We start from the raw sequence: 12,295 nt of genomic DNA, 5'->3' as shown, positions 1-12,295 counted from the left end.
AAGGAAAGCAGTTATCAACTGACAGCACCCACAAGCACTAAGAAGAAGCACACATGGAGAAAGGGAACAGCTGCCAGCAATGGTAGGCCAGAACTTCCAAAGAAAGGTAGAGGAAAGAGGAAAGCACTACCAGTGATGGTAGAAAGGGTTATCTATATGGAGAAACAGCACACTCACTTGTGGAAAGGAAAGTGATAGAGAAGGTAACAGAAAGGGGGGAAAAAACTACCAAGGATAATAGGGGAGAACACCGAAGTGTACAGAGAGTGGGATAGCGAAAAACCAATAAGGTAAAGGTGGTAGAACAATATTTAACTATATATATATATATATATATATATATATATATATATATATATATATATATATATATATATATACACACACACACACACACACATACACACACGAGAAACTAACAAGATCTGAGGTAATCAGGAGAGGGGTATTCTGGGTAGAGACTTGGCTCAAGAGTTTTTGGCTTGCGTGAGCTATTACAACGGCCGGGCCTGTTCTGAGAATTGGAACCAAGCCCCAAAGGTTAATGATAAATGAAGACTGAGATCAGATCAGAAGATTTGGCACACCTCTATCAGCACCAACTCATTAATCTGACAGACTGTAATTTTGACCTCTGTAATACAAGTGATGAAGCAGGTCCAGAAGCAACTTTTTACTTTATTAACTGATTTTTCCATTCTGCTTGACTTTGTTACAAAAACTGGAAAGGTAGCAAGTACAGTTTTAGGATAATGGTGCTTGTGTGCTTTTATAAGTACAGAGAGAGAAAATTCTGGCAAATTCAGCACTTTTGGGTAATGACTTCCTCACCCAAATAAAAAAGACAATGGTTGCTAGGATATTACAGATTAATTTTCTGCATGCAGGAACTATTTTCCATTGATGAGTCCATATTTAATGAAACAGCAAAAATTCACAAACCAGCAAGGAAAATGGTTGCATAATTAGTTAAAAAGTTAGAAAGAAGTCTGTTTACTATAACAAAACCAGATAAGATCAAATGGACCCAAAGATAAACAAAAATTAGGATGAAGTAATGGAAATCTCCCAAAATTTTTAAGAACAGGTATATGGAGAGGGATGGAAGAATAAACAGAAATGACTGAGTGAAGAAAGTGTAGGCACTCGCAGAAATTGAGAATATTTCTTCCCACATGCAAAGGCTAGTCTGTATCATCTGAAATGAAATCTGGAAAGACTAAGTACTGTGGTGTATTACAGAAAGGGGAGGGCCTAGGGCAGCTTCAGCATGGAAATGTTTTACATACAAAGCTGTCTTAATGTCTCTCAAGCTTAATCTTGGTGTTACTGAGAATGGACCACATCTCAGATTTGCTATTACATCTTATTTAATATGCAGTACAATCTACAAAGTCTGCTTACTATTAAGATAACCTGTTGGATCTGTCTTTCTAGTGTAAGCTACCACCATCTTAGAGCCATGTAAATAATCTTATACTACGATACTTCCTCATGGCATGTCTTGACTAGAGGATGGTCTTTTGAATAGTTCACTCACCAGATTATACTCACAAACTTAAGTACAAGTTTATTGATGCAAGAAAACAGTGACCTTTTATATTTTCAAAGTTTGACACAAAAGAAGTTTAAATATCCATAAACTGCCAAAACACTTAGTCACCAACAAATAAATTAAATAAGTAAAACACCTAATCCATATGAAAGAACAAAATTAACAAAAAGCAAAAGAACTTAAGTACTAGTACAGACTCTTTCCAAGATAAATTCTACATACCAATTTGCGAATACGATCTAGTACCAAATCCACAATTTCTTTCCCAATTGTGTAGTGACCCCGAGCATAATTATTTGCTGCATCCTCTTTGCCAGTAATCAACTGTTCTGGGTGGAAAAGCTGCCTGTAAGTGCCAGTACGAACCTCATCTGCAAAAAAAAAAACAGTACAACGCAACTTTGGTAAATGCACTTTAGGCAGGACATTAAGATCTGAAAAAAATCACAGCTTTATAAAAAGCCGTCCATTTCTTATGAATAACTTGCTTTACGTTGTTCTGCCAGACTGGTACTCAGTAAAGGCCCACTCCCTAGTTTAGAAAATGACACTACTGACGTACTAAAACAAAAAAAAAAAAAAACAAACAAAAAAAAAAAACTAAACTAAATAAGTTCAGATGGATTGGTAAGCTCTGCAAACTGCAATAAAATGGATAATATGTAGAAAGTATACTTGTGTCGGGACACTCACCATAACGGCAAATCTACACAGAAGCCATTGTAACAGTAAATCATAATATGCAGGCAAGCTCACTAGTTTAGTTGAAGTAATCCAAAAAAAGTGTCATTTTTTTTCTTAGCTGTATTGGTCTCCCCTGCAAAAGTAAAAAAAAAAAAAAGTTTATAGCTTCTTACTAAGCTTATAGCCAATGAGACCATCAAGAAGTTCTATCACATCACCCAGTTCTGCTGGGGCACTAACAATGTCCTCACTAAGTAGATTTTCCCAATTGTACCAGGTGAAAATTTGCAAACATCTATCTAACATCCAGACAGGTCTTAAAGGTTGCCAGGGGAGTATTATTCTGGTAGAGGGAATGAGCTAGGTTAGGTACCAGTCATACCATCTGTCCAGGTAGAAACGTAATTGTCAATGAACATCCAATGAATGTAGGCAGTATTCTCCCTTGTTTGAATAATTTGGAAAAAATATAGGGAGCTCAATGGACTTGTTAATAGAAAAGTCGGAAGTCACCTTGGGGAAAGGATGGGTTAGTACGAGGTGATACTCTGTTCTTATGGAAGATCAGACAAGGGCTCTTGATACATAAGGCTTGCAACTCAGATATTCGTCTGGCTGAAGTGACCGCCACCAGAAATAAGGATTTCCATGACAGGAATTTTGGATCACATGTCGCAGCAGGCTCAAAAGGGGGTATAGAGACTGAAGAACCCGGGAGAGATTCCATGCCTCCACCGGTTGTCTGATAGAAAGGTCTGCTGTGGAAAATTCCCTTGAGGAAGGTCTTGCAAAGTCGAGCGGAGATAAGCGGGACTCCATCTGAACCATTATGGAAGTTGGAAATAGCAGCTAAATGGACTCAAATGGTGGAAGTTGAAGCACCATTGTCGAACAACTCAGCAAGATAATGAAGAGTAGTAGGTACAGGAGTTGAGAACAGATCTAGCTACCGATTATGTGTCCAGATAGAGAATCTTTTCCATTTGTCCCTGTAAAGCTTTCTGGTGGATGGTTTATGGGAGGCCAGGATAATACCACGGACAGATGAGGAGAGAGTTTCCTGCCTGGCAACTAACGGAAGTGGAGAAACCAAGCCGTCAGCTTGAGAGTGGATAGATTCAGTGGAGTCAGCCCTTGTGGGTGAGATATGAGGTCCTGACGAGTCTCTAGGATCCAAGGAGGTTGTAACAGATGAGGTTGGAGGAAGGAAAACCACACTTGACGAGGCCAGAACAGGGCAATGAGGATCACTTTGTTTCTCAACCGAATAGCTTTCCTTAGAAAAAGGGGGATCAGAGGAATCGGAGGATAAGCATAAAGGAGACCCGCGGGCCAATCGTGAATCAAAGCGTCTTTCGGTGACTCCCCGTGAAAGGGAAAGAGGGCAAAGTAGCTGCTGCATTTTGTGTTTGAGGGGGAGACGAAAATAAGAAGTTATGTACCTACCATAACGTTCCATGTTAGTTGTCTTCTCTCGTCTTCTTTCTTGCTTGATGGGTTCAGAGCCGATCCTCGGCTCCGACTCGGCACTTGTTAAGCTCGAGAGTCACTTTTACCAGCTCGAGGCAGCCCCATATCCCATGATGCAAGGCGGTAAGTACCCAGATCTCGTTTGATGACAAAAGGACAATAGCACCAAGCATAAACACTTCCCAAAGGAAGAAAGTAGAAGAAAAACCTGCAGGATGGAAGAAAGACCAGCTCTGTATGGTCTTTCAGCATAATTATACCTTGTAGAAAAAGGTCTGTCCAGGCCTGGGGGAAGGAGGGAGGGTCGCAAGAAAGAAGGTGAGAAGACAACTAACATGGAGCGTTATGGTAGGTACATAACTTCTTAATGTTAAGTCGTCAATCTTGCCTACTTTCATGGTTGATGGGACCGCGTCCTAGCACCTCTATCCTGGGTGGCTCAATGGAACAGACTCTTGAGGACTGTAGAGCCAAAACTGGCTCTGTCCCTGGAGGCCAAGTCCAATTTGTAATGGGAAACAAAGGTATGAGGAGTGGCCCAAGTGGCCGCTGCACAAATAGTGTCTAAAGGAAGTCTAGCTTGAAAGGCTGTAGAAGTAGCTAAGCTTCTAGTTGAATGTGCTTTAGGTTTTGAGCACAGCTGTTTTCCCCTGAGCTGATAAATTTCAGAGATGACAGAAGAAAGCCATCTAGATAAGGTAACTTTAGAGACAGGAAGGCCTTTCTTGTTATCAGCATAGGAAACAAAGAGTTGATCGGATTTCCTAAATTGTTTAGTTCTGTCCAAATAATATCTGAGTTGGCGATGGACATCAAGATAATGTAGTTTTTGTTCCGATCTGTTTGAATAGTTTGGAAAAAATACAGGGAGATCAATGGATTGATTCAAATTAGTCTTTGAGGCGACCTTAGGCAAAAAGGTCGGATTAGTTCTCAATGATACTCTGTCTTTGTGAAAGACCAAATAGGGGGGTCGAACCGATAGAGCATGAAGTTCAGACACCCTCCTGGCAGATGTAATAGCTACTAGGAATAAGGTTTTCCATGAAAGAAATTTCAGGGAGCAAGAAACAGCTGGCTCGAAGGGGGGAAGAATCAAGGATGTCAGCACTAAATTTAGATCCCATTGAGGGGGAGGACTCCTGACTGGAGGTTTCAGGAGGAAAATTCCTTTTAAGAAGGCTCTACAAAGCCTGTGGGACATAATATTGTGATCTGCGAACCCGACATGAAAGTTCGAGATAGCAGCCAATTGAACTCTAACTGTGGAAGAAGAGGATCCTGCATGAAAAAATCTCCGCTAAGAAATCCAAAACTGCCTGAACTGGAGCAGTGAAGGGATCAATATTTTTGGCTTTAGCCCAATAAGAGAATCGTTTCCATTTGCTTGTATAAATCCTCCTGGTAGAGGATTTTAAGGAAGCTACTAGAATGTCTCTAACGGGGTTAGAGATCAAAGGAAGCCTGGCTAAGGAAGGAAGTGGAGCAACCATGCTGTGAGGTTGAGAGAAGGTATAGACCGGTGCAGCTGACCGGATTGGTGAATCAGAAGATCTGGCACTGGGTCCAGATGCCACGGCTGCATCAAAAGGTGACGATGGAGGAACGGGAACCAAATTTGTCGAGGCCAATAAGGAGCAATGAGAATCATTTTGGCTCTCAAATCGGTTGCTTTCTGGATAACTTGAGGGATCAGAGGAAATGGAGGAAAAGCATAAAGAAGTCCCTGGGGCCAATCCTGGGTCAGAGCGTCTCTGGGGGGATGGCCTGGTAGAGGAAGAGAGAAGAAGTCTGGGCATTTGCTGTTTTGGGGAGTAGCAAAAAGATCGCAACACGGGCGACCCCATTCCAGAAAAATCTCTTCCACTATGGATTGCTTGAGAGACCACTCGTGAGGCATGAGAATAGCTCTGCTCAATCTGTCCGCTAAAATGTTGGTTTTCCCAGGGATGTGCGTTGCTACCAGAAACCGATGAGAGGAGATCGCCCATTGCCAAAGTCTGAGCGCTTCTCGACACAAGGGGTAGGACTTGGTTCCGCCCTGTTTGTTGATATACCAAACTACAGACATGTTGTCTGTGTGGACTGCAATTGTCCCTACGGGAAGAAAGTCGTTGAGGGCTTGCAACGTTAAAAGCACTGCTCTCATCTCCAGGACATTTATGTGCAGGTGGTACTCGAACGGTTGCCACGTCCCATGAACCATCCTGCCCTGATAATGACCCCCCCCACCCGATCAGGGAGGCATCCGTGGTGACAGTGGCTACCGGGATTGGGGGTACAAAGTGTGTGCCTTGGTGAATCTGGAGGGATGTGATCCACCAAGCAAGATGATTTTGCAAATCTGTGTCACCAGAATTTGGTGACGCATTGGAAGTTGTTGGTAAGACCACTGAGTGAACAACATCCACTGAAGAAGGCGCATGTAGAAGCGAGCCAGGGGAAGAAGAGTAATGGCCGCAGCCATGAGGCCTAATACCTTTAGAACCATTCTGGCCGGTACTTTCTTGTTGGCTAGAATGATCCTGACATGACTTTGAATGTCTGAAACTCTTTGATCTGTAAGGGTAGCTGACATCCGAACAGTGTTTAAGTTTGCGCCTATGAAAGTAATAGACTGGCAGGGCGATAAGGATGACTTTTCGAAGTTGATCGAGATGCCCAAATGAGAACAAAGATTTATTGTGTAATCCCTGGCTTGAACAAGCTGATGCCTGGTGGTGGCTGAAAGGAGCCAGTCGTTGAGATATGGAAACACCTGGAATCCTTGACGTCTCGGGTGAGCCGTGACCACTGCCATGCATTTGGTGAACACTCTGGGGGCTGTGGTGAGACCACAGGGCAGGACTCTGAACTGGAAATGACTGGACCCCAGCCGAAAGCGGAGAAATCTCCTGGAGCGTCTGTGAATTTTTATGTGATAGTACGCATCCTGAAGATCTATTGAGCACATCCAGTTGTCCTTCTGTAAGAAGGGCAGACTTGACTGAAGAGTGACCATTCGGAATCTTGTCTTCCTCACAGACTTGTTGAGTCTGCTGAGATCCAATATTGGTCTCCAGTCTCCCGTCTTTTGGGGACCAAAAGAACCTTGAGTAGATTCCGGCTCTGAATGGTCTGTTGTAACTGGCTGAATGGCTCTTTTTTGCAGTAGTTTTAAGACTTCTAACTCTGCAATTTCCCTTAGACCGGGTGGTACATCTGGAAGGGAATTTGAGGGATAGAAAGGACTTTCCTCGAAAGGAATTATGTAACCCTCGGATATGATCGACTGTACCCATCTGTCTTGAGTGAGGGAACGCCAGGCTTCTGGGTACAGCGATAGTCTTCCCCCGACTGCCTCCAAGGAGGGACAGCCGGGCAACATCTCAGGGATGCTGAAAGGGCTTGTCAGAGAGAGACTCCCTGTTTCCCTGGTTTTGTGGACCCCCTCTGCCTCTAGAGGCGTCTGTTGTTGTTACCCCTCTGCCTCTAGGGTAAACTGACCACGTGAATCCGGCGTGACTCCTTGGGATTTATGGAACCACATTTTGCCACCCTTCTGTCCTTTGGGGTAAGGTCTAGAAGGGGTGGAAAACGGACTCCTACGGCAGAAAGAGTTTTGCCGTCCTGCTCACACCTGGTCAATGTTTCCTTCACTTGAGGGCCAAACAAAGCTGACCCATCAAAGGGAGAGTTTGTGAAGGACGCCTTAAAGGGATCTGCAAAATTACATAGCTGCATCCAGGCTTGGCGTCTAAGAGCCACACCTGTACCTGCGGCCCTACTCGCTCCATCAGCAGCATATGATATTAGCCGCATGGAGGAGTTTGCAATGGAGTTAAGGGTTCCTAGCTGCGAAGCATTTTTTTCCTGAGCCCCTGCAGCTGTAGGATCCTGCACAACTTCACCTAGCTCCTTAAGGATATCCCTTTGGTGTCTGGTGAAGTGACATAGGTAGTTCAGCGAACGCATAGCAAAGGTCGCTGAAGAAAACATCCGCTTACCATACCTATCCATGGTCCTAGAGTCCTTATTAGGAGGATGGACAGGTACGGAAGGATCTGCAAGTTCCTTCTTGGTGGCAGCCACCACCACCATGGCATCAGCGGGGACACCTTTTGTGAGGAATTGCTTGTCCGACGGGGCAGTAATAAATTTAGAAGGCCTCCTAGGGACTGGCTCTACAGAGTCAGGAGCAGCCCACGCCTTTCGGGCAATAACCTGCATAAGGGGGTCAAAAGGCGGAGACACCCAGGAGGTGGAGGGCCGAGATCCAAACGCCTCCAGGTATACTGACTCATCCTCAAAGGGATTATTGGTGGGCCAGTTTCCCCTCTGTCTAAGGAGTTCTAGGATGTCTGAGAAGGAGACATCCTCAGAGGGGGATCTTGGGGATCCTTCTGACTCATCTAAGTCAGTATCTGAAGTGATAGACTCGGGGGAGTCTATGTGTTTCCTCTTACAAGTCCTCTTCCGCGGAGGATCTCCCGACAAATCAGGAGAATCCTCGGAAGAGGGATATTCCCAGTGGGGAAACCTGAGGCGGAGGATCTCTGGGTCCTGTAGCAAGAGAAGTGGCAGAGATGTCAACAGGCACTATAGAGGGAGGAGCTAAGGGAACAGACTGCTGGCTGAGACCAGTGGCCAGCACACTCTTCATCACCTCGAAGGCTCCCCTCCCAGGAGGTCCGAGAGAACCGCTCAAGAACTAGGAACTCCAGGGCCCACCGAAGGAAGGCTCCGAGGCAGATGTCGGAGCCGAGCTCACCAGGCCGAGGCTCCAAGGGGAAGAGCGGGCTCGGACAAGGGTCCGATGCCACTCACCCCTCGGAGGAGACCAGGAAGCCCGGCCACGAATCCCTCTAAGGAAGGTCTCAAGAGGAGATAAGAGTAGAGGCTGAAGGAACAGAAGGGGGTATCTGTCCCTCAGCCGTAGCAGTAACCATTCGAAGACTCCAACTCCAAACTCTGGGGTAGAGTCGAAGGAGGAACTGCAATGGGTGTGGACCAATAGTCGCCTGCTGAGACGGACTATGTAGAATTTGGGCCAGTGCCTGTGACTTAAGTAATCTACTGACCACTCTCTAAATCATGGTCAGAAAGCCTGGATGACCTTGAAGATCGGCTCCGATGGCTCCGTTCGAGAGGAGAGGCGGCCGAGCCGAAGTATCGGCTCCAAGGAAGGGGACCTAGACCTCTTCCTTGAAGCAACCATCGGAGCCGATGAAACCACAGAAACTGTCGGAGCCGCCAACGTCGGCGCCGACAGGTAGCTGATGCATCGGCTCCAGCCGGAGCCGATACAGCCACAAAGTAACGGTGTCGGAGCCGATCGGGCCGACACCGATGCCTGAGCCACATGGTGGTCGGAACCGATCGAGCCGACACGAAGTGGTCGAACCAGAATCGGCACCGATAGCCATCGGTGCCGAAGGTAGTACAGTCGGCTCCAGCCGGAGCCGGTCTCGACTCTGAAAGAGTCGGAGCCGAGGCCACAGGCTTGGACACAGAAGCCTGGGCCATGGAAGACTTTGAAGTCTTAGATGGAGCCGACTTAGCCGGGGAGCCCTCCGGCTTAAGAAGGCCCCTCAAAATTAATTTATTTCTTCTTTCCTGCAGGACTCTCTGGCTGAAAGAGTGACAAATAGCACAGGAGTCCTGCAGGTGAAGAGGCCCCAGGCAGTAAAGGCAAGAAGTGTGACCGTCTGTCAGAGACATCTTCTGACAGCACAAGTCACACTTCTTAAAGCCTGAGACCCTTTCCTTAGACATAGTGAATCACACACACACAACACTAGTCCAAGAAATTAAATTATATAAAACTATCAATAACAGACACACACACCCTAACAAGTGGGATGGGAGAAAGTCTGACTAGAAATTTTTAAGGAGTCAGGGAAAATCTTGTCAGAAAAGGACTAAAACTGTATTAAAACTAATTATCTAAAGTTTTTTCTGAAGAAAGGGGCAAAAGTAGTAATATAACAATCACTTACCAGGAGCTGGTAAAAGGAGGACCTCATCAGCGAAGCGGCAAACGAGATCTGGGTACTTACCGCCTTGCATCATGGGATATGGGGCTGCCTCGAGCTGGTAAAAGTGACTCTCGAGCTTAGCAAGTGCCGAGTCGGAGCCGAGGATCGGCTCCGAACCCATCAAGCAAGAATGAAGGCGAGATTGACAACTTAACATTGAGAAGTTATGTACCTACCATAACGTTCCATGTTAGTTGTCTTCTCTCGCCTTCTTTCTTGCTGGATGGGTTCGGAGCTGATCCTCGGCTCGGCCACTTACTAATGCTCGAGAGCTAATTTTACAGGCTCGAGGCAACCCTATATCCCATGATGCAAGGCGATAACTACCCAGATCTCGTTTGGTAGCTAAGGAAAAAATTATGCAATATATTCCTCCAACTGGAGAGGAGGAGGAAGAGGTAATAATCCCCCGAAAAAAAACAACCTGATCTAGTGACACTAGTAAGCTAATTAGCTGGAAAAATTGGTTCAGGACTCTTCAAGGAAGAGGAACAATCTTCTCGGTCTGACCAGGCTAGGGGGATGGTGGGCGGGACGCAAGAAAGAAGGCGAGAGAAGACAACTAACATGGAACGTTATGGTAGGTACATAACTTCTCAATGTCAAGTTGTCAATCTCGCCTTCATTCTTGCTGGATGGGACCGCGTCCCTAGCACCTTTATCCTGGGTGGCTCAATGGAACAGACTCTTGAGAACGGTGGAATTAGAAGTTATGTACTCACCATAACGTTCCATCTGAGTAGGTGTATTCATTTGTCTGCAACCTGTGGGTTATGGATCCGATATCGGATCCGAATCGGCATGGTTTTCCAGCTATGGATCCGAGCTCTCAGCTCCTCCCCTCACCCATAATGCCCTGCTCTCCCTACATGACCTCAGATCGAGTTTGCCAACAATAGAAACACCCTAAAAAGGGTAACACATAATATGCAGGAAACTGATATGGCCAGGGGGATAGGAGGGCGGTATGGTTGCAGACAAATGAATACACCTATTCAGATGGAACGTTACGGTGAGTACATAACTTCTAAATCTGAAGTAGGAGAGTCATTTGTCTGCAACCTGTGGGACAGAGTCCCCAGCTACCTGAATCTTGGGCGGCCATCATGGAAGGATATTCCGGAGCACCGCGGAGCCAAAGGATGCTCTACCTCTAGATGTAATATCCAACTTGTAGTGGGAGATAAAGGTATGAGATGAAGCCCAAGTGGCTGCTGAACAAATATCATCCAGAGGAATCCTAGCTTTAAAGGCCGCTGAAGTAGAAACTGACCGGGTTGAATGGGCATGTACTCCCTCCGGTGCGGGCCTTCCAGAAGCTTGATAAGCCAATAAGATGCACTGCGAAATCCAGCGTGATAAGGAGACTTTGGAAATTGGTTTACCCAAATTGAATTTAGCAAAGGAAATAAACAACTGGTCAGATTGCATATGACCAGCTGTCCTGTTCAGATAAAATCTAAGTTGCCTGTGAACATCTAAGGAATGTAAATAGAAGTTATGTCCTTACCATAACGTTCCATGTGGAGTGTTCATCTCGCCTTTGTTCTTACACATGGGTTTGGAGCCGATCCTCGGCTCCGTGTCGGCCGCTTGCAAGCTCTGCATCGAGAAGAAGCTCGAGACAATCTAATACCCACAATCCCCCTCTGCCTTTACCTCAGATCTAGTTTGCAAGCAATCCAGTAGCCAGAGAGAGCACACTCATGCTTACATCACATATGCACAGAACTAAGAGTCTATATATATAAATATATAGACACATACACATATATATATACATGTCAACTATATACACAACAACTGCAAAGCAGAAGCAGAATGCCCCAGGCCAGGCACCAAAAACTGAACGTTCTTCCTAAGGGCGGGAGGGTGGGAATGTAAGAACAAAGTGAGATGAACACTCCACATGGAGCGTTATGGTAAGGACATAACTTCTATATGTGATAGTGTTCAATCTCGCTTGTTCTACACATGGGTAGCGCCTAGCTCCTTGTTCCTGAGGAACTCACGGAAGGACGTTCTTGAGCACAGTGGAACCAAAGGTTGCCCTGTCCCTAGAAACCTTGTCTACCTTATAATGAGAAATGAATGTATGTGGCTTAGACCAAGTAGCAGCCGCACAAATAGCGTCTAGTGGTAGGCGGGCTGCATGAGCCAGGGATGTAGACACTGACCTTGTGGAATGTCCTTTGGGTTTGTGCAAAAGAGTTTGATTTGAAGAATCATAGACATAGATGATACAATCCGTTAACCACTTAGAAAGAGTTCTTTTGGTAACCGCTACTCCTTTCCTATTATCAGCAAAGGCTACAAAAAGTTGATCAGTTTTTCTGTGATCTTTTGTTCTATCCAAGTAAAACCTTAGCTGTCTGTGAACATCTAATTTGTGCAACATATACTCCATTTTGTTGGAGTGATTCTTGAAGAAGGTGGGTAATTCAATGGACTGATTAATATTATTAATAGAACAAACTTTAGGAAGGAAGGATGAATTAGTTCGAAGAGAAACTCTGTCAGAGTGAAAGATCAAATAAGGGTGCTTAATGGAGACAGCTTGAAGTTCAGA

At 45.3% G+C, this 12,295-nt stretch overlaps 1 protein-coding gene across 1 annotated transcript in view; it reads right to left on the bottom strand.

Moving 5' to 3' along the window:
• The window catches only part of LOC122809345 (tubulin alpha-1 chain-like), a 1,205,685-nt gene that overhangs the window by 711,340 nt on the left and 482,050 nt on the right, over positions 1 to 12,295 (bottom strand). The window contains exon 3 of the mRNA XM_044080757.1: positions 1,778 to 1,926. Coding sequence (XP_043936692.1) covers positions 1,778 to 1,926 — 149 coding nt within the window. The remainder of the gene's footprint in view (positions 1 to 1,777; positions 1,927 to 12,295) is intronic.

This window comes from Protopterus annectens, chromosome 8.part0 (genome assembly GCF_019279795.1).
Source record: "Protopterus annectens isolate FY-2018-M chromosome 8.part0, PAN1.0, whole genome shotgun sequence".
Classification (NCBI taxonomy): Eukaryota; Metazoa; Chordata; order Ceratodontiformes; family Protopteridae; genus Protopterus; species Protopterus annectens.
Note: the sequence above shows the minus strand (reverse complement) of the source record. Positions and strands in the feature narration are given on the sequence as shown.